Source organism: Ahaetulla prasina, chromosome 2, assembly GCF_028640845.1.
Source record: "Ahaetulla prasina isolate Xishuangbanna chromosome 2, ASM2864084v1, whole genome shotgun sequence".
In the NCBI taxonomy this organism is placed as follows: Eukaryota; Metazoa; Chordata; class Lepidosauria; order Squamata; family Colubridae; genus Ahaetulla; species Ahaetulla prasina.
In genome coordinates this window covers 4,419,904-4,443,483 of record NC_080540.1, presented here as the reverse complement: position 1 = coordinate 4,443,483, position 23,580 = coordinate 4,419,904, and the positions used below count along the sequence as shown (strand labels likewise).

General features: G+C 41.5%; 1 protein-coding gene across 1 annotated transcript in view; it reads right to left on the bottom strand.

Annotated features, from left to right (window-relative positions):
- LOC131192666 (zinc finger protein 93-like) overlaps positions 1–23,580 on the bottom strand; it is an 83,365-nt gene continuing 59,785 nt past the window's right edge. Inside the window, exons 8-9 of the mRNA XM_058172040.1 lie at positions 15,109–15,895; positions 1–1,379 (exon numbers count right to left, since the gene is read on the bottom strand). Coding sequence (XP_058028023.1) covers positions 749–1,379; positions 15,109–15,895 — 1,418 coding nt within the window. The 3' untranslated portion in view covers positions 1–748. The remainder of the gene's footprint in view (positions 1,380–15,108; positions 15,896–23,580) is intronic.

Below are 23,580 nucleotides of genomic sequence, written 5' to 3'. Positions count from 1 at the left end.
TAGAAAGTGGGACAAAAATGAAGAAACAAGATGTTGTTATTTATTTGAAACGCCATTGCTGACTTTCAAATGAAAGTAGCTACAAAAATCCGTTGTTCTTAATTACAATACAACTAACCCCTTTCCTTTTGCCCTCAATCTTTCTCAGCATTAGGCTCTTCTCCAGTGAGTCTTTCTTTCTCATTAGGTGGCCAAAGTATTTCAGTTTCATCTTCAGGATCTGGCCTTCTAAAGAGCAGTCAGGGTTGATCTCCTCTAGAACTGACTTGTTTGTTCGCCTTGCATTCCAAGGGACTCGCAGGAGTCTTCTCCAGCACCAGAGTTCAAAGGCCTCAATTCTTTGGCGCTCAGCCTTTCTTATGGTCCAACCTTCACAGCCATACATTGCAGCTGGGAAAACCATAGCTTTGACTATAGGCACTTTTGTTGGCAGGACGACAGAGAACGAGGTGGCTCGATGGAGTCACTGAAGCAGTAGGCATGAGTTTAAATGGACTCCAGAGGATGGTAGAGGACAGGAAGGCCTGGAGGAATGTTGTCCATGGGGTCACGATGGGTCGGACACGACTTCGCAACTAACAACAACAAACCCCTTTTCTAATTCAGTAAATGTAATTAGGAAATGCGTATATTTCAACTACTAAAACGTAACGTGTTTATAGATTCTCACCCAAATTTATTTGTATATGGAAATGCCACCATTGGTCTTCTTGAAGCTTTTTTCTGATTTCACAGATATATATGGCTTCTACATTGTGTGGGTCTTTTTATGGTAGTTAAGATATCTGTTTATAAGAAAACCTTTTCCACACAGCATACATTTATAAGGTTTCTCCCCTGTGTGGATCCTTTTATGGTGATTAAGATACGTCTTCGTAGAAAAACTCTTTTCACATTCTATGCATTTATAAGGCTTCTCCCCTGTATGGATCCTTTCATGGGTCTTAAGATTCGTCTTCCTAGAAAAACTGTTTCCACATTCCATGCATCTATAAGGCTTCTCCCCTGTGTGGATCCTTTCATGGGTCTTAAGATATGTCTTCGTAGAAAAACTGTTTCCACACTCTCTGCATTTATAGGGTTTCTCCCCCGTGTGGCTCTTTCTATGGCCAATAAGACGACAAGAGTCGATAAAGCATTTTCCACATTCCATGCATTTATATGGCTTCTCCCCTGTATGGATCCTACTATGATAAATAAGATAACAGTTCTTAATAAAGCTCTTTCCACACTCCATGCATTTATAGGGCTTCTCTGTTGTATGGATCCGGGAATGTGTAGTAAGGGAAGTACTGTAAGTGAAGCTCTTTCCACACTCCATGCATTTATAGGGCTTCTCTCCTGTGTGGATCCTCTTATGACATTTAAGGTAACTGTTCCTACTAAAGCTCTTTCCACACTCCATGCATTTATGTGGCTTCTCTCCTACACAGGTTCTTTTTTGAGATGTACGGGACCCATTTTTATGAGGAAGAGATTGGGCCCATTTGTCTCTACATATATAATCTTCTCCATTGGCTTGGGTTTGATAGTATTGATTTACATCTAATTTGTTTTTGAATAAATTTGTACATTTTTCAATGTATTTCAGTTCTAGTTGTCCTTGTTCAGTCACAGAGGCTTTCGTTGATGCATGAACAGAAGATGGACTTTCCTGATTGCAATAATTTGACTGGTTTCTCTCATGGCTTTCTACTCCCATTAGAACTGTAAGGTTCTTCATACTGTATGAACGACTGATCATTTGGAATAGTTCTCTGGAATCTTCATCTTCCTCCCCATTATTACCTTCACAAGGAAAGAAAAAACAAAATAACTTTAGGGAAGAAGAGCAAAGCAGAGGAAGATGGAATATAAGAAAAAACAAACTGCTTCAATCTTCTTAGATGGAGAGAAGTTCTTCAAGTATTTGATCGGGACTTTCTTGATTAAATTTTTGGAAGATACATTTACGTATGTATGGGAAGAGAAATCAAATTCTCCAAATTTCAAAGGAAATGGAAAGATTTGGTTTCCCAATTTGAAATTGGACTTTGTATAAGAAGTGGGAGTTCCTCAGGAATAGCGGAATTTTAGAAGTAGGAAGGCAGGGCAGTAGTTTGGATATCGTGGATATTTGTGATACAATAAATTTAATCAATCTAGATTTCAAAACCATGTTAGAAATGCCACATTGAGAATATGAAGCAGATATAAACTCAGTCTATAACTATACCCCAAAACACCCTAATGGCTTTCAGCAGAAAAAAAGCTAAAAGGAAAGACAATGGATAATGTCAAGGGCAATTAGAACTTGACCTGTGGAAATACCAAATGAAATCAAGAATGGAAAAACAATATAGTTCTCATATATTGTTGAACAACATAAAGCAGAATTTGAAGCTCAGTTGTGTAGAACAGATGAATATAGAATAGAATAGAATGGAATAGAATTTTTTATTGGCCAAGTGTGATTGGACACACAAGGAATTTGTCTTTGGTGCGTATGCTCTCGGTGTACATAAAAGTGTGCATATGCCATTGCTAAAACCTCTAAATATACAGAGGAATATGAAAACCAACAGAAAAATATCAAAAATGTATAAATGTACCTCAAACTATTATTGGAAATGTGGACAAGATAAAGGATCCTTTTGTAATGCTTTGGTGGCCTTGTGAAAAAGCTAGAAAACTTTGAATTTAAAGACATTCAGTGACACACAGAACTTTAAAGATTAATATCTAACTAATATAACTAATTAATATCTAACTGAAATCAGAACAGTTTATGTTTATGTAATCAACAGTCATTTCTGAGTATGATATGAATATGAGAATATTACAAACAAAAAACTGGAAGGGCTCTACAACAACTAGAATGGTGCAATGGTTGAAGATTATGACAGAATTATCAATGATAAAGGAGGAAACAATGATGTAATCTTAGAAAGAGGAGGGAAATATAACTATTACTTTGTCTTTTCTCTTTTTTTAATTCTATCATACTCTTTTTCTTATTCATTAATCACATTACGCTATCTTTCTTTTTTTTTCAAAATTTGTAGTTTTTATTCTGATAAATAATGCTTGTATATTCTCACCCAAAGAAGCCACGTTCCTATGATTTTCCACCATGACTTCCCGATATAGTGCTTTTTGGTCAGGATCCAGCTGAGACCATTCCTCTTCGGAGAAATACACAGCCACCTCCTTAAAGGACACGAGACCTTCCTGAATGAGAAGGAAACAGAAGAAAAAACAGCAGTGAAAGGAAGCAATCCCACTTTTTGTCTGGGTCTGTCTGTCTGCCCGCCTGTCTGTCTATCAACAAGACTTTCAGCATCTGGAGAGAATCAACTGATATGGGCCATGGAAATCCCACCTACAACTGACTCCATCCACCCAGTGTTTGCAGAAGTGTGTGTGTGTGTGTCTTTTTACCATTTAAGTTACAAGGCTTGTGGTGTCCCCAGAACAAACAATCCATGCTCAAAACCTTCATTAAAATTATTTGAGAGGTACCCAAAAATTTACATGGATGCCATCAATGGACAAAGACACACAAGATCTGTTTCTGCTGCTTCTCAGATTACAAGGAATCCACTCCTTGTAGTCCAGCCCAATGGCTGAAGAAGAGAAACCTGCTGGGAAACAGCCTTTCTCATCCTTTCCAAAAGTGGATTGATTGCCCCAAAATTCCAGGCACAAATTAGAAATATTAGAAATTCCGTTAAAAGGCTGAAGGGCCTTGATCTGGCCACCCTCTTTGGATTTGAAGAGTCAGCTTTATCTTTTAACCTGATGCCATTATATTTCTTATGATTGCTTATAAACAAAGCATTTTGGAAACTGTAAGGTACCAATATGATTCTTTCAGTTGAGTAGCCTTGCACTATTCCATGTCAAGGAATTACTAATAGGATCACTATTCATGAAAAGTTCCCATTGTGCACATATTATTTTTTATTATCGCTCTCTTACTTTTGGAGCTTCAACCAGAGTTTCAGCACCACCATAAAAAGGAGTCAAATTCGTTTTGTTCTTCCCTGTGAGGGAGACAAAAAAAATTAAATGGATAATTAATAAAATAGCAGGAGGCATTCTACAGAAGAGAAGAGATACAGAAGGTAAGACAGCCGGAATGTCTCTTGGGAATGGGTGGATTTTTGATTACCATCTGAGATGTCCCGACTTGTGGATTCATGATACACCCTCCTGGAAAACAGCTCCTGAAGGGGATTTGATGCATTCCTCTTTCTCATAGGTTCTCTGCTCTGCAGAGTGAAAGACTTGGAGAAAAGAGAAAAGAAAAATACATCACACAACATGAAGTGGCTTCTTATTCCCAAAAAACAACTTCAGTGCCCCAATATCTATCAATGAGCCTAGAATGTGCAAGAAAGGAACAGCTGTCTCCAGTCTATTCTCTAGAATAGATAATGGAACAATGTCCTGGAAGAACTAGTGGAACATCTCCAAATATTATGAAGACCAGAGAACTATGGAAGGGAGGGGTGAAGAATTCAAAGACAATCTTTATTCCGTTCTGGACTTCCAAGATGAAGGTCTCTCACCTGCAATTCGACTTGCTCCTTCTGCTCCTCTGCCTGGCTCAGGAGGAAGCCTTCCGCCAGGGCCACCGCTTGGGAGCTGGTCTCTGCTCCACACTCCCGAACCCAGCTCTTCATCGGCAGGGGCAGAAGGGCCAGGAGCTGCTCCAGAACAACCAGGTCTAACATTTGGGATTTAGTATGGTTTTGTAGCCCCAGCCATTGGCTATAAAAGTTGTGGAGTCGGCTGCAAAGTCCTCGGGGACCTTCCGCCTCCTGGTATTGGATGTTTCTGAAGCTGCGTGGCTGAATCTCTGAACGGATGACGGTTTCCTTCTCCAGGATCTTCTGCCCAGTTCTTGCCCAGATCTTCCCATAGCTGGCAGTCTGAACAGCTGAGGGGCCTTTTCCAGGTCCCTCACTTGCTAACACTTCTTTCTGCATCCTTTCTCTGTCCTGTAAGGACAATCCAAATAGGTCTGAGGAATCTTGTTGATCTCCAAACAGCTTTCAATTCATAGGACTATTCCTGTAGCTGCAGGACTGACCACAAAGGCTATCCAGGCCTCTTCGCCCAAGAGTTAACTTTTTTCCTTAGGAAGTTTGTTGAAAGGACTCTAGTTTCTGCAACTGAGATGGAAAACAAAATAAATTCAAAGAATGAGAAGTTCGTGGACTTAACCCCTGAACAACATTCATCCTCATGGAAGGGAGCCTTTCCGTAAACTGGTAAAGGATTGCAATGGGATTGCACAAACAAATCTTCTGGGTGTTTGTGTCTAAATTGCAGTGCAAAATATGGTCATACTTTTCATCCAGAACTTGGAATATAAAACAAATGTTTCACTTTTGGACAATTTTCTCCCTCTGCTCCCCCAAGGGGAGGCTAGCTTTTTTCAAATTTAAGATCTATATTTAGCTTTTTATTTACAAAATAATCCCCTCAACACTCTCAAACTATTTACTAAGTCTGCAGTATTATTAATCTTCTCATTCTTCCTATCACCCGTCTCCTCCCACTTATGACTGTATGACTGTAACCTTATTGCTCATATCCTTACGATTTATATTGACTGTTTCTCAATATGATTTGATTGCTTATTTGTTCCCTATGACTATCATTAAGTGTTGTACCTCATGATTCTTGACGAATGTATATTTTCTTTTACGTACACTGAGAGCGCATGCACCAAGACAAATTCCTTGTGTATCCAATCACACTTGGCCAATAAAGAATTCTATTCTATCTATTCTGTTCTTAGGGTTCATACAAGATGCTGAAATTCAAGGAGTTTAAGAAACGAGAATGGAATACAGAATTTTTACACGTGTTTCTTGCCCTTCGTATTGAGGTGTTTAGGTATTAGACATTCATTAAGGATGTTCCTCATTCTTGTCTTAAAGTTGGTATGTTTGTAAGTAACTGGAGCCATGGAGATAAGGAGGAAGTTCCAAGTTCCAAAAATGGCTTATTCCAAGAAAGAAAGAAAAAGATAGCTTTTGTTAGGGGTCTCAGTGGAGAAAAGGAAAAAGATGAAAAAAGGAAGGTTCTACATTTAGGCAAAAAAACCCCAAAATGCACAGGTACCGTATATGTGGTACCTTGCTCAATAGTAGTACCTGTGAGAGGGATTCAGCAGTTGAAGCTGAAGTAGTCTTCGACAGGAAGGACATTGTAATAGATGATTTTATGAGTTAATACCATTGAGCGTGTCCAGAAATATTTCACAAGAAGAGTCCTCCTCTCTTCTGATCGCAACAAAATACCTTATGCCACCAGACTTGAAATTCTGGGTTTAGAAAATTTAGAACTACGCTGCCTTCGGCATGACCTGACCATAACTCGTAAAATCATCTGCTGCAATGTCCTTCCTGTCAAAGGCTACTTCAGCTCCCACCACAAAAAATACACGAGCACACAAGAGATTCAAACTTAAAAGTGAACCGCTCCAGTTTTGATTGTAGAAAATGTGACTTCAGGAACAAGAGTTGCTAATGCCTGGAATGCACTACCTGACCCCGTGGTCTCATCCCCAAATCCCCAAAACTTTAACCTAAGACTGTCTACTGTTGACCTCACCCCATTCCTAAAAGGTCTGTAAGGGGCGTGCATAAGAGCACCACAGTTCCTGTCCTAATGTTGTTGTTTTTTAATTTATTTATCTATTTTGTCACAACATTATATACAAGCACATACAATGAAAGGAAACAATAGGACAGGAACGCTAGGCATTTTTGTGCACTTATGCACGCCCCTTATCGTCCTCTTAGGAATGGGGTGAGGTCAATGTTCCCTTTGGTTATATTCAATTTATGTGGTTATTTCATGCTTATACTTACATATATTGTTCAGTATGTGTTTGACTGACTGACTGAATGAATGAATGAATAAATAAGCGAGCAAGCAGCACCCCAGTCCCAGTCCTCACACATCCGTCCTAAATAAATAAATAAATAAGTGAGCAAGCAGCACCCCAGTCCCAGTCCTCACACATCCGTCCTTGCATCCAGAGCCAACAGGAGGACTTCGAGGCAGCCTCCACTCCCCCAATAAAATGGGGGGAAACGCCCCCTCCCCTCTGGGGACCCCCATTTCTCTCCTTTTCCCCCCTCGCCTGGACCTTGCATGGGAAATGGGTGGCAGGGGAACATGGGACCCCGCAAGGAGACTTGGACCGTCTCCATGCACCCCTCCAGCGCGGGACCCCTTTGCACGGGCAGAGCCGCCACTCACGCAACTCGGGAGTCTCTCCTCGGGATCGGCGTCCCCGCAAAGGATGCAGCAGGCAGGGCGGACGACCACCAGCCTAAAGAGGTCGGCGCATGCTCAGTTCCAACGTGAGTCTTCGAGCGCCCCCTGCTGGGCTCTCTTGCAACGTGCCTCGATTCCCTGAAAGGATCTGGAGGAATGGAATGGAAATAATAGGGAATGGAATGGAAAGGAACAGGAATAGGAATTTGCGGTTGTTGCAAACTCCAGGCTGAAGGGGAGGAAGATGGGGCTGGCCGGAGACAGGCTAGGGGAAGACACAATCAAGAAAATGGGAGATCTCTATCCTGCGCTTGAATAGAATAGAATAGAATAGAATAGAATAGAATAGAATAGAATAGAATAGAATTTTTATTGGCCAAGTGTGATTGGACACACAAGGAATTTGTCTTGGTGCATATGCTCTCAGTGTACATAAAAGAAAAGATACCTTCATCAAGGTACAACATTTACAACACAATTGATGATCAATATATCAATATAAATCATAAGGATTGCCAGCAACAAGTTATAGTCATACAGTCATAAGTGGAAAGAGATGGGTGATGGGAACTATGAAGTTTGTTCTCTAGTTCCGTATATACAACCTGCACTTGTCAAATTCTTGGCTCTGGGTGCCTAAGAACAATTGGACAGACTCAGTGGGTCAGACTCAGCTGAGTCTGTCATTGACAAAGGACATGAAAAAGGAAAACCAATTCCGTAATGGGGGAAAAGCTGAAACTCGTGGAGGTTCCAGACATTTTACCTCACAATGAAGCTATTTGGAGGACGAATAGAATAGAATAGAATAGAATAGAATAGAATAGAATAGAATATTTATTTATTTATTTATTTATTTAATTTGATTTTTATACCGCCCTTCTCCCGAAGGACTCAGGGCGGTGTACAGGCAAAATAAAAACAACAATACAAATATACACAATTTAAATACCCTTAAAAAACTTATTCAAAATTAGCCTGATATTAAAAAATCATCATCAATTAAAACCCCATTTAAAATTTGTAAAATTCCCTTTTAAAATCCAATTAAGCCAGCGAATAAAAGATGGGTCTTCAGTTCGCGATGAAATGTCCGAAGGTCAGGTATTTGACGTAAACCAGGGGGAAGCTCGTTCCAGAGAGTGGGAGCCCCCACAGAGAAGGCCCTTCCCCTGGGGGCCGCCAGCCGACATTGTTTGGCGGACGGCACCCTCGGAAGTCGCTCTCTATGGGAGCGGACGGGTCGGTGGGAGGCATGTGGTAGCAGCAGGCGGTCCCGTAAGTACCCAGGTCCTAAGCCATGGGCGCTTTAAAGGTCGTAACCAACACCTTAAAGTGCACTCGAAGGCCACAGGCAGCCAGTGCAGTCTGCGCGGGAGGCGGTGTTACATGGGAGCTACGGTAGCTCCTCTATCACCGGCGCAGCGGCATTCTGGACTAACTGAAGCCTCCGAGTGCACTTCAAGGGGAGCCCCATGTAGAGAGCATTACAGTAATCCAAGCGAGAGGTAACGAGAGCATGAGTGACTGTGCATAAGGCATCCCGATCAAGGAAGGCGCAACTGCGGACCAGGCGAACCTGGTGGAAGGCCCTCCTGGAGACGGCCGTCAAATGATCTTCAAGCGACAGCCGATCATCCAGGAGGAATAACTCGCCTCCGACATATAGAATAGAATAGAATAGAATAGAATAGAATAGAATAGAATAGAATAGAATTGAATAGAATAGAATAGAATAGAATAGGAGGAAAGAAGGAAGAATAGAATGGAATGGAATGGAATAGAATAGAATAGCATAGCGTAGCATAGCATAGCATAGAATAGAATAGAATAGAATAGAATAGGAGGAAAGAAGAATAGAACAGAACAGAATAGAATAGAATAGAAGGAAAGAAGAATAGAATAGAATAGAATAGAATAGAATAGAATAGAATAGAATAGAATAGAATAGAATAGAATAGAATAGAATAGAATAGAATAGAAGGAAAGAAGGAAGAATGGAATGGAATATAATAGCATAGCATAGCATAGAATAGGAGGAAAGAAGAATAGAATAGAATAGAATAGAATAGAATAGAATAGAATAGAATAGAATAGAATAGAATAGAATAGAATAGAGTAGAATAGAATAGGAGGAAAGAAGGAAGAATAGAATAGAATAGAATAGAATAGAATAGAATAGAATAGAATAGAATAGAATAGAATAGAATAGAATAGAATAGAATCCAATTCTTTATTGGCTAAGTGTGATTGGACACACAAGGAATTTATCTTTGGTGCAGAAGTTCTTAGTGTCCATAAAGAAAAGAAAATACATTAACCAAGAATACGAATAGAATATAATAAGAATGGATCCCATAGAATAGGAATGGAATGGAACAGGATACGAATAGGATAAAATGAACTGGAAGGGATCTTGGAGGTCTTCTAGTCCAGCCCCCTGCTCAAGGAGGACAACCTATACCATTTCAGATAAGTGACTATCTCGACTCTTCTTAAAAACCTCCCGTGATGGAGCGCCCACAATTTCTGGAGACAAGCTGATCCACTGGTTAATTGTCCTCACTGTGAGGAAGTTTCTCCTTACTTCCAGGTTGCTTCTCTCTTTGATTACTTAGATTCCGCTTTCCAAGTGGAGGGGAAGGATTTGAACTCGCTTCTGTCAAGAACAGTTGCACTGAAGTGCTTGGAGAGATTGGAGGGGGGCCTCGAAAGGAGCCAAATCCTGTCAGAAACGGGCAAGTGGTCAGAAGACGAGGACGAGGAGGCTCTCTGTGAAGCACAGTTTGTTTCTTGCGGTTGTTGCAAACTCCAGCCTGAAAGGGAGGAAGATGGGGCTGACCGGACACAGGCAGGGAAGACACAATCAAGAAAATGGAGATTTCTATCCTGTGGTTTGTTCTCTAGTTCTGTATATACACCTGCACGTCAAATTCTTGGCTCTGGGTGCCTAAGAATAATTGGACAGACTCAGTGGGTAGCTTCTTATTACAAAGGAAATGATTCCGATGAAAAAGAAAACCAATTCCATAATGGGGAAAACCGGAAACTCGTAGAAGTTCAAGAAATTTTACCTCACAATGAGGCTACTTGAAGGACAAATGAAGCGGGGTGGGTGGGTGGGGTGGGGATGACATCTCATCTGTGACTGGGGAAAAAAAGGGGAACTGCAAAACGATGGAAACAGATTATGGAAAAGAGAATATAAAATTAAAATACCATGAGGGGGCAAAAAAGACGAGGAAAAACGTGTTTTATTTGGGGGTTGGATACCAAACACCCACAGGAAATATGAATAGGAAACTTAAGACCTTTCTAGAATTTAAGGCAAAGATAGATTATCATGAATAAAAAGAAAAGTACAATTGGTGTCTAATTTTGTATGACTGCTACTCTTATTTTATTTATTTATTTATTTATTTATTTATTTATTTATTTATTTATTTATTTATTTATTTATTTATTTATTTATTTATTACATTTCTATATCGCACCATCTCCCGGAGGACTCAGGGCGGTTTACAGCCAATATTAAAATACACACACCAATACAATATAAATATAATAAATAACAATATTTAAAAACAATTAAAAACAAATATTTACTGGCCGAATCACTAAAACAGTCAGAGACCGATTAAAACCCATTAAAATTTCACTAAAATGTGTCTTAGGCTAGTCCCGCTCGGTGAAATAATAAAGTCTTCAGTTCACGTTTGAAGGCCCGGAGGTTATAAATATACAAATAGAATGAAGACTATTGCTAACATAGTGTAAGCCGCCCTGAGTCTTCGGAGAAGGGCGGGATATAAATGCGAATAAAATAAATAAAATAAATAAATAAATAAAAAACGGTCAGAGACCGATTAAAACCCATTAAAATTTCGCTAAAATGTGTCTTAGGCTAGTCCCGCTCAGTGAAATAATAAAGTCTTCAGTTCACGTTTGAAGGCCCGGAGGTCAGGGAGTTGCCGTAACCCCGGAGGTAGCTCGCTCCATAGGGCTGGTGCCGCCACAGAGAAGGCCCTCCCCCTGGGGCCCTCTACCTACATTGTCAACCTACATTGTTTGGTCGACGGCACCCTGAGGAGGCCCGCTCTGTGGGAGCGCACAAGTCGTTGGGAGGCAATTGGTGGCAGAAGGTGGTCTCGCAAATACCCCGGTCCTAAGCCATGGAGCGCTTTAAAGGTGGTTTTCATTTCTCTAATGAAAAAATGGACACTAACTGGCAGAAAACGGGAATTGGTGCTTTTTCTTCTATCATCCATGGATACTGTTTGAATAAACAGTTTCAATTTAGCAGGAGCCTCTAAAGAAATTACCCCCAATTTTTGTCAATAAGCAATTGTTACCATAATTTTCTCATCATGGTAAACAGATAGCATTTGTTTTTCACACAAAAGCCTTTAGTAGACACACATAAATTTCCATTCATTTCTTGTAAATTTAATGCTAACCATACCTTGCTTATTTTACTCGCTTCCTGTTACCCACAGGTTAGCAACTATTTCCATCTTACTTGACGTATCTATTTCTATCTTCTCTGTTTATATATGAAAACCCTTTTTGCTCCTCTAGATTTGTCAAGGAGCGCCAAAGTCAAAAGGCAACTGGAATTTCTATTTTCTTGAAGGTGTTTCGCTTCTTAGCCAAGGAGAATCTTCGGTACTGAAGATGCTTCTGCAGAACAAAAGATGTTTCTTGGATGCGAAGCTGAAGCTTTTCAAGAAAAGTCCACTTGCCTTTTGGAAAAGTACTTTTGGGACAACCATGACCTGTGTGAATGAGAATCTCCACAGGTATTTGTCAAGGGGCTTTACATTCCCCTCTTCAATCATAATTTAATAATTTAATTTAATTTAATAATTTAATTTTTATACCGCCCTTCTCCCGAAGGACTCAGGGCGGTTCACAGCCAGGTAAAAACAACAATGAATTAATACAAGTAAAACAATAATTAAAAAACTTATTCAAATTGGCCCCAATTTAAAATACATTTAAAACCATAAAACCCATTTAAAATTTAAAAACCCAGTAATAAAATTCTAAAAAATTCTATGCCAGTCCTGCACGAAAAAATAGGTACGTCTTCAGCTCGCAGTGGAAGGTCCGAAGGTCAGGAAGTTGTCAAAGTCCCGGGGGAAGTTCGTTCCAGAGGGTAGGTGCCCCCACAGAGAAGGCCTTTTCCCTGGGGGCCGCCAGCCGACATTGTTTGGCTGACGGCACCCTGAAGAGTCCCTCCCTGTGAGAGTGCACGGGTCAGTGGGAGGCAAACGGTGGCAGTAGGCAGTCCCGTAAGTAACCCAGTCCTAAGCCATGGAGCGCTTTAAAGGTGATAACCAGCACCTTGAAGCGCACCCAGAAGACTATTACTTGAAGCGCACCCGGAAGACTATTAATGGTCTATTACTGGAGCTGCTGTGAGGGATTTTACACCCTGGCTGGCAAAATGAAGCCCACCACCCTTGATTTTCACGCTGGAAGGTCTCATTCTTTTCTTGAGATTCGTCCAACTTTCCCCACCTGTCCAAAAAACTGCTGAAAGGGGGACTGCAAACGTTGTATACAGGACCACTGATTTTCATTTACATTAAATGTAGATATTTTCTTAGCCCTCATCTTTTTTTTTTTCCTTTGAATTTATATCCCGCCCTTCTCCGAAGACTCAGGGCGGCTTACAATGTGTTAAGCAATAGTCTTCATCCATTTGTATATTATATACAAAGTCAACTTTATTGCCCCCAACAATCTGGGTCCTCATTTTATCTACCTTATAAAGGATGGAAGGCTGAGTCAACCTTGGGCCTGGTGGGACTTGAACTTGCAGTAATTGCAAGCAGCTGTGTTAATAACAGACAGACTTAGTCTGCTGAGCCACCAGAGGCCCTCACAACAGAAAGGCAAAATATGGTCCTAATGCTTGGAAAGTCTTTTGCAAATACATTTCACGGGCTTCTAGTCATTTTGGCTTTTTGTGGGAGAGGAATTTTTTATCGTAAATAAAACATTCACATTCGAATTAGAATCTATGTGATTATTCTCTCGCAAGGTCCCTTCTGCATCCACACTGGTTCATTAGGTCTCAGTTTTACATAGAGGACTGAAAAGAGTTTACTGAGTATTTTTTCGTATCCTCACACTCCAGAAGCGCCCATTCTCATTTCTGCTATAAAGGGAAAAAGATTTTAAAAAGTTTTGTCTTGAAGAGATGCATCAAGGAGATGCAGCTCCTTCTGCTTCTTGGGGAAGAAACATCTATTAAATGTCTGCCTGATCACATCCCTCCTAGAGCAATCACTCATGCCCTCGTTACCTCCTGCCTGGATTACTGCAATGCTCTCTACATGGGGCTCCCCTTGAAGAGCACTGGGAGACTTCAACTGGTACAGAATGCGACTGCGCGGGGGATAGAGGGAGCATCTCGGAGCTTCCATCTAACACCTCTCCTACGCAAGCTGCACTGGTTGCCAGTGGTCTTCCACGTGCAATTCAAGGTGTTGGTGATCACCTTTAAAGCTCTCCATGGCATAGGACCAGGTTACTTACGGGACCGCCTACTGCCGCCAATAGCCTCCCATCGACCTGTGCGCTCCCACAGGGAGGGTCTCCTCGGGGTGCCGTCAGCTAAACAATGTCGGCTGGCGGCCCCCAGGGGAAGAGCCTTCTCTGTTGGGGCACCTACCCTATGGAACGAACTGCCTCTGGGGCTACGCCTTCTTCCCGACCTCCGGGCCTTTAAGTGCGAGCTCAAGACTTTTTTGTTTCAACGAGCAGGGTTGGCCTAAGAGTAATTTTTAATTGAGTGGTTTTATTTCTTGTTATTTTAATATTCGGCCTTATGGTTTCAGATTTTTAAATTTCAAATATTGTGTTTTAATTTTTGTATATGTCTTTTTAACTTGGCTGTAAACCGCCCTGAGTCTTCGGAGAAGGGCGGTATAGAAATGTAAATAATAAATAAATAAATCGTTTTCCAGCTCAATACTGGGATAAATTCCAGGTGAGCCCCTTCTCCATGCTGAATACACTGTGGTGGCAATTATAAATCCAGTGGATTTTTTTGTAGCATTAAACATAGCTCATAGGTTCTGATATTACACGGTCAACAGATGTTTCCTTTTTGAATATTCTTGTAATTTAGCACAATAGCTGAAGATGTTTACAGTTTCAACATCTTGTAACTGTCAGGCCTGGAAACCATACCAGGCCTTAGGGTTCCAGACGCTGCCACATTTTTCCCCTGAGGGGAAGAATGGGGGTTGAGAGGTATGGTAACATTCTTCAAGCGGTCAAGGTCGGATGGTGTTCACGTCTGCAGGAGGAGTGGCGAGAAGATATTCAAATGAACTGGGAGAACATGGGACCATGTGACCAGCAAAGGGGTTAGGGGGATGGGACTCTTGGGGTTTGTATAACTGGGAAAAGAATCCGGAAGTTCAGTTTTGGAATTTCCCTCATCGTGTGCCAGTTTCCTTATGCTAGTAAAAAAACTCAGTTACTGTCTGACAGACCTAAGTTATTGTCAGGTCTGGAACTTAAAGTGTTAAACTGTTCTATTCATAAGGTATCTTCTTTAGCATCACTCATACTTTGGTAATTCATACTTAGTTGTAACTTCTGCAAGTCTTTCCTGTTTTATACCTTTCCCATAGTATGCCTGGAATTACATCTTAGTAGCTAACCCTATGCTTCATTTCAAAAATTAAATTTTTCTTGGGAATGTGGGCTTTATGATCCAATCGAAAATGGGATAAACATGAAGAAAAGAGATGCTCTCTAACTTATGTAAAATGTCATTACTTTCAAATGAAAGTAGCTACAAGATACAAGTAGTTAAGATAACTGTTCATAATAAAACCTTTTCCACACAGCGTACATTTATAAGGCTTCTCTCCAGCGTGGATCCGTTTATGGTGATTAAGATAACAGTTTGTAGAAAAACTCTTTCCACATTCCATGCACTTATAAGGCTTCTCCCCTATGTGGATCTTTTCATGGGTCTTAAAATACGCCTTCGTAGAAAAACTCTTTCCGCATTCCATGCATTTATAAGGTTTCTCCCCTGTGTGGCTATTTTTATGGGAATTAAGACTACTAGACTCTGTAAAGCATTTGCCACACTCCATACATTTATATGGCTTCTCCCCTGTATGGATCCTACTATGGTAAATAAGTTGACAGTTCTTAATAAAGCTCTTTCCACACTCCATGCATTTATATGGCTTCTCCCCTGTATGGATCCTATTATGGTAAATAAGTTCACAGTTCTTAATAAAGCTCTTTCCACACTCCATGCATTTATATGGCTTCTCCCCTGTATGGATCCTATTATGGTAAATAAGTTCACAGTTCTTAATAAAGCTCTTTCCACACTCCATGCATTTATATGGCTTCTCCCCTGTATGGATTCGTTTATGAAGAGTAAGAGAAAAACTTTGAGAGAAGCTCTTTCCACACTCTGGGCACTTATACGGCTTCTCCCCTGTATGGATCGAGTAATGGGAAGTAAGAGAATTACTATGAGAGAAGGTCTTTCCACACTCCATGCATTTATAGGGCTTCTCTCCTGTATGGATCCGTTTATGGTGTGTAAGTTTACTGTTTTCAATAAAACCTTTACCACACCCAGTGCATTTATATATTTTCTCTGCTTTGTGGATCCTTTTATGGGAAGCAAGACTGTTTCTCCAAGCAAAGTTCTTTCCACACTCCGTGCATTTATAGGGCTTCTCTGTTGTATGGATTGGGGAATGAGAAGTAAGAGAAGTACTATAAGTGAAACTTTTTCCACACTCCATGCATTTATAGGGTTTCTCTCCTGTGTGAATCCTCTTACGACATTTAAGGTAAGTATTCCTACTAAAGCTCTTTCCACACTGAAAGCACTTATGTGGCTTTTCTCCTGTGTGGGTTCTTTTTTGAGATGTACGGGATCCATTTTTATGAGGAAGAGACTGGGCCCATTTGTAATTTTTTCCATTGTCTCTACGTATATAATCTTCTCCATTGGCTTGGGTTTGATAGTATTGATTTACATCTAATTTGTTTATGAATACATTTGTACATTTTCCAATGTATTTTGTTTTTAGTTTTCCTTGTTCAGTCACAGAGGCTTTCGTTGAAGAATGAACAGAAGATGAACTATCTTGATTGCAATAATTTGACTGGTTTCTCTCATGGCTTTCTACTTCCATTAGAACGGTAGGGTTCTTCATACTGTATGAACGTTTGATCATTTGGAATAGTTCTCTGGAATCTTCATCTTCCTCCCCATTATTACCTTCACAAGAAAAGAAAAAAGCAAAATAATTTTAGTGGAAAAGAGCAAAGCAGAGGAAGATGAAATATAATGAAAAACAAACTGTTTCAAACTTCTTCGGTGCAGAGAAGTTCTTCAAGAATTTGATCGGGACTTTCTTGATTGAAATTTTGAAAAATGCATTTACATTTGTATGGCAGGAGAAAAACAATGGATTAAATATCAAATTCTCCAGATTTCTAAGGAAATGGAAAAAATTGGTTTCCCAGTTTGAAATTGGACTTTGTATTCTGCTGTGCGGTTTGTATAAGAAGTGGGAGTTGCTCAGATATAAAGAGAATTTTAGAAGTAGGAAGGCATGACAGTGCTTTGGATGTCATGGATATTTGTGGCATGATAAATTTAGGATCAATTTAGATTTTAAAATCATAATGTAACAAATCCCAAACTGAGAATGGGATACAGATATAAACTTAGTCTGTGCCCCAAAACACCCTAATGGCTTTCAGCAGAAAAAAAGATGCAAGGAAAGACAATGGATAAGATGTAGAGAAGCATTAGAACTTGAGCTGTGGAAATACCAAATGAAGTCAAGAACAGAAAAACAATATAGTTCTCATCAGGCGTAAAATGTACTTACCATCCCTACTGGCTCGATGATGTATGCGCACCATCACCTGCATGTGTGCCATCGTCTGTACGCGTGCCGTCATCTGCGCATGCCAAGAGCCTTCTGCGCATGCGCAGATGGTTAAAACCGAGATGTGATGACATCCTGGTTTGGGAGGGGTTGGAGCCTCCCCGCCGGCACTACCGGCTTTTCAAACTACCCGCTGCTGGCGCTACCGACTTCCGCGAGCAGGATAGCGCCGGCAGCATTTCACCCGATTCTCATATATTGTTGAACAACATAAAGCAGAATTTAAATCTCAGTTGTGTAGAAGAGATGAATATGTCATTGCTAAAACCTCTAAATATATAGAGGAATATGAAAATCAACAAAAAAATATTCAAAAGTGTATAAAAAGTGTATCACGGGGCCGTGATAGCTCAGGCTGTAGGAAGCCTGTTATTAGAACACAGCAGCCTGCAATTACTGCAGGTTCAAGCCCGGCCCAAGGTTGACTCAGCCTTCCATCCTTTATAAGGTAGGTAAAATGAGGACCCAGATTGTTGGGGGGGCAATAAGTTGACTTTGTAAAAATATACAAATAGAATGAGACTATTGCCTTATACACTGTAAGCCGCCCTGAGTCTTCGGAGAAGGGCGGGATATAAATGTAAACAAAAAAAAATGTACCTGAAACTGTTATTGGAAATGTGAACAAAATAACGGATCCTTTTGTCTTGCTTTGATGTAAAAAAGCTAGAAAACTTTTGATTCAAAGGCATTCAGTGATACAGAGAACTTTAAAGGTTAATATCCAATTGAAATCAGAACAGTTTATGTTGACATTAAACAACAGTCATAGAAGATTGTTTCTGAGTATGATATGAATATTAGAGTATTACAAACAAAAAACTGGTAGGGCTATACGATAATTAGAATGGTGGAATGGTTGATGATGATAGAATTCTCAATGATAAAGGAGGAAACAATGATGTAATCTTAGAAAGAGGAGGGAAATATAACTATATTGTCTTTTCTCTTTTTTTTAATTCTATCATACTCTTTTCTTATTCATTAATCACATTACAATATCTTCTTTATTTTCTTTTCAAAATCTGTAGTTTTTATTCTGATAAATAATTCTTGTATATTCTCACCCAAAGAAGCCACGTTCCTATGATTTTCCAGCATAACTTCCCGATATAGTGCTTTTTGGTCAGCATCCAGGTGAGACCACTCCTCTTCGGAGAAATACAGAGCCACCTCCTTAAAGGACACGAGACCTTCCTGAATGAGAAGGAAACAGAAGAAAAATCAACAGTGAAAGGAAAGCATTTTTTGTCTGAGTCTGTCTGTCTGTCTACCTGCCCGCCTTCTGTCTATCCTCATGCATCAACACGACTTTCAGCATCTGGCTGAAGGGCTTTGACCTGGCCACCCTCTTTGGATTTTAAGAGTCTGCTTTATCTTTGAACTTGGTGCCATTATTCTTCTCATCACTGGTTATAAACAAGGCGTTTTAGAAACTGTAAGGGGGCCATGTGATTATTTCAGTTATTATTGAGTCGTCTTGCACAATTCCATGTCAAAGAATTACTAATAGGATCCCTATTCATTTCATTTCATTTATTTGATTTTTATACCGCCCTTCTCCCAAAGGACTCAGGGCGGTGTACAGGCAGATAAAAACAGACAAGACAATAATCAATAAAATGCAAAATTAAAAAACTTATTATACTTTGCCTAAAATTTTAAAATATATAGAAATTAAAACCCCGCAAACATTCACATTATGAACATTTTATGTTTGATTATCCCTCTCTTACCAGAGTTGGAGCTTCAACCAATCTTTCAGCATCACCATAAAAAGGAGTCAAATTCGTTCTGTTCTTCCCTGTGAGGGAGACAGAAATTTTCAATGGATAATTAATAAAATTGTAGGAGGCATTCTACAGAAGAGAAGAGACAGAGAAGGTAAGACTGGGGGAATCTCTCTTGGGAATAGGTGGACTTTTGATTACCATCCGAGATGTCCTGACTTGTGGATTCATGATAGACCCTCCTGGAAAACGGCTCCTGAGGGGGATTTGATGGATTCCTCTTTCTCGTAGGTTCTCTGGTCTGCAGAGGGAAAGACTTGGAGAAAAGGAATATATCACACAACATGGAACATCACATAAAAAGTGGATTCTTGTTCCCAAAAAGAACTTCAGTGCCCCAGTATATATCAATGGGCCTAGAATGTGCAAGAAAGGAACAGCTCTCTCCAGTCTATGCTCTAGAATAGACAATGGAACAGTGTCATGCAAGAACTAGTGGAACATCCCCACATATTATGAAGACCAGAGAAGCATGGAAAGGAAGGGTGAAGAATTCAAAGACAATCTTTATTCCCTTCCAAGATGAAGGCCTCTCACCTGAAATTCGACTTGCTCCTTCTGCTCCTCTGCCTGGCTCAGGAGGAAGCCTTCCGCCAGGGCCACCGCTTGGGAGCTGGTCTCTGCTCCACACTCCCGAACCCAGCTCTTCATCGGCAGGGGCAGAAGGGCCAGAGCTGCTCTAGAACAACCAGGTCCAACATTTGGGATTTAGTTTGGTTTTGTAGTCCCAGCCATTGATTGTAAAAGTTGTAGAGTTGGCTGCAAAATCCTCAGGGACCTTCTACCTCCTGGTATTGGATGTTTCTGAAGCTGCATAGCTGAATCTCTGAACGGATGATGGTTTCCTTCTCCAGGATCTTCTGCCCAGTTCTTGCCCAGATCTTCCCACAGCTGCCAGGCTGAACATCCGAGGCACATTTTCCATTTCCCTCATTTGGTTGTTTCTGCATTCTTTCCCGGTCCGGTAAGAAAATTCCAGATAGTTCTGAGGAATCTTGTGGATCTCCAAACATCTTTCAATTCATAGGACGATTCCTGGAGCTGCAGGATTGATTACAAAAGCTATCCAGAATCTTCGCCCAAGTGTAGTTTTTGTTGTTAGGAAGGTTGTGATGACTCAAGTTTCTGCATCGGAGATTGAAAAGAAAATAAATTCAAAGAATGAGATGGTCATGGATGTAAGCACTGAACAACATTCATCCTTATTAATAAGAAGCTGATAATGTATTGCAGTGGTATTGAGCAGATGGATCCTGTGGATATTTGTGTTAGAAATAAGGGAATTCAACAATAAAATATTGTACAATCTATTGTACAATATATATTATGCTGCTACAAAGGTATTTTCCATTTAAGCATTAATTTGTTAAGCATTTATAATACCTGTACTCTGTAAAAAGATATGTATGAAATAAATTGTATCCTTCCTGCATTAAGATCTAAATATGACTGAATTTTACAATGTAGTTAGATTATATGCTTTGTGAAACTTTTCTCCCATGTCTATGGTGCATATCCTTGGAGAAGGACACGTGGGCATTATCTTGTTCTTTGGCATAGGAGAGGGGCCATGCTGAGGGTGCAAGGAGACATTCCTTGCATAAGGGAGAAAAGAAAGTAAAACACAGAGATAATGTATTCCTTTGAGGCATTTTGGATTAGCTAAAACCCTGGAGAGGGAAATGAGCAGTCGGAATAGAACTGTATATAATGAATGTTTTTGAAATCTAAGGATGTGGCTTCCTGGCTCAAACTCCTTGTTGAGGTCTATGCTGGCATACTCCACCGCATTTTGCAAAATTGCTTTCTTGTTTATTTTGAAATAAAATCTCTGTGTTTTCACCGACCCAAGTTCGTTTGCTGAAGTCATTTACTAACATTTGTATCTCTCTGTGTGTCCATCAAGTGTGGTGCAAAATATGGTCACAGTGTTCATCAAGTCATGAAATATGCTATATTGGAATATAAAACAAATGTTTTATACTTGGAGGATTTTCTTCCCCTGCCCCCAAAGGATGGGCTAGTTATTTTTTTAAATTAAGGTTGGGTCAGGTTAGATTAGGTTAGGATGGGTTGGGATGGGATAGGATAATTTATTGCCAGTTTGAATGTACACTAATCGGCATACATTAAAATGAAATTTTGTTGCATACAGCTGAGGGTCACCATTACCAATATACAATTCTAAAACGTAACAAACTAAATACATAAATAGATAACTATGTGTGGCTTTTCTCGCGGCCAGCGGGCTCCCCACGAGAGGGTCCGGGCAGTCCCCGTGCCGCACGGAGTGAGAACGAAGACACGGAGTCCAATTCTCCTCGGGGTGAGCGAGCCTCGAGCTAGCCCGAGACAATCTCTTTTATTGAGGTTTGTTTAGGGGTGGGTTACAGAGCTTCAGAAGGCAAGCATGTGATCCTGATTAACCACACATAAATTGACACATTGGGTCGGAATATACATATATGGCAATTTGTTTGCAAGCACATCTGAGTAAGATGAATATTCTATGTGTGCAAAGCAGTTTTCATATCATGTCCGGTGTTACCCGGACAGGCTCTGTGGTTAGCGTTTCTGAGCAGTTTGCAACAGCAAGTGTGGGCACACTTCTACAGAACTTTTCCTGTTACAGAATGTTTAGTTGCAGCGAGACATGGAAACATCACAGTTAATGGTTATGTGGTTGGAACAGGATATACAGAAATACACGTATAATGCAGCTACATCCTCTGCTTGCTAGTTTTCCTTGTAGATGATGCGATTCTGACAAGAATCTACATCTTACAAGTTTTTATTGCTTATCTAAGAGATTATTTGGCTAATGCAAAGCAGAATTACTTGACCATTGCCATAATGATTCCCAACAACTATGCATATATTAACATATATTTGGATTTGAGGGATTTAGTCATCGAACCTTTGTCATGGTCAGATCACTCTCTCCTTCGCCTGGACTTTCTGACCGCCACTCAACACCGCAGGGAGACGGAACCAATACGTTGGTTCCGTCCCAGGCGCCTGATGGACCCGGAGAGGTTCCAGACGGAGCTTGGGCCGTTTCCTGAGGGTCTGGCTCACGGCACGGCCGAGGAACTTGTCGCGGCTTGGGAACAGGCCGCGGCGGGGGCCTTGGACCGTGTCGTGCCTTTGCGGCCTCTGACCCGGCGTAGGTCTCAACCAGCTCCCTGGTTCTCCGAGGAGCTGAGGGGGATGAAACGCCGGAGAAGACGCCTAGAGAGTTCCTGGAGGTCCAGTCGTTCGGAGGCTGATCGGACACTAGTTAGGTCCTATACTAGGACCTACCTAGTGGCAATGAGGGAAGCGAGACGTTGCTACGTCTCCTCCCTCATTGCGTCGGCAGATAACCGCCCGGCCGCCCTGTTTGGGCCACTCGCTCTCTCCTTCAACAGGAGGCGGGATGACCCGTTGCAGGGACGTGCTGAGGAGTTTAGTGGTTATCTATACGACAAAATCGTTCAGCTTCGGGACGGCCTGGACCAAAATTGGGTAGATCCAGGTGGGATGTCAGAGAGCCGTCTTGTTGAGACTATTTGGGATGAGTTTGACCCTGTGGCTCCCGAGGACATGGACAGGTTGCTGGGTAGGTTGAACGCCACCACATGTTTACTGGACCCGTGTCCCTCCTGGTTGGTGCTGGCCACACAGGAGGTGACACGAGGCTGGCTCCAGGGGATTACGAATGCTTCTTTGTTGGAGGGGGTCTTTCCAGCCGCCTTGAAGGAGGCGGTGGTGAGGCCTCTCCTCAAGAAGCCTTCCCTGGACCCAGCTGTTTTAGGTAATTATCGTCGGTCTCCAACCCGCCGCGGCGAAGGTTGTAGAGAGTGTGGTGGCATGTCAGCTACCCCAGTACCTGGAGGAAACCGTCTATCTAGACCCATTCCAGTCCGGTTTTCGGCCCGGTTACAGCACTGAGACGGCTTTGGTCGCGTTGGTGGATGATCTCTGGAGGGCCAGGGATAGGGGTTATTCCTCTGCCTTGGTCCTATTAGACCTCTCAGCGGCTTTTGATACCATCGACCATGGTATCCTGCTGCACCGGTTGGAGGGATTGGGAGTGGGAGGCACCGTTCATCGGTGGTTCTCCTCCTATCTCTCCGATCGGTTGCAGACGGTGTTGACGGGCGGGCAGAGGTCGGCCCCGAGACGCCTTACTTGTGGGGTGCCTCAGGGGTCGATTCTCTCGCCCCTCTTGTTCAACATCTATATGAAGCTGCTGGGTGAGATCATCAGTGGTTTCGGTGTGAGGTACCAGCTGTACGCTGACGACACTCAGCTGTACTTTTCCACACCGGACCACCCCAACGAAGCTATCGAGGTGTTGTCCCGGTGTCTGGAAGCTGTACGGGTCTGGATGGGGAGAAACAGGCTCAAGCTCAATCCCTCCAAGACGGAGTGGCTGTGGATGCCGGCATCCCGGTACAGTCAGCTGCAGCCGCGGCTGACTGTTGGGGGCGAGTCATTGGCCCCAATGGAGAGGGTGCGCAACTTGGGCATCCTCCTGGATGGACGGCTGTCTTTCGAAGACCATT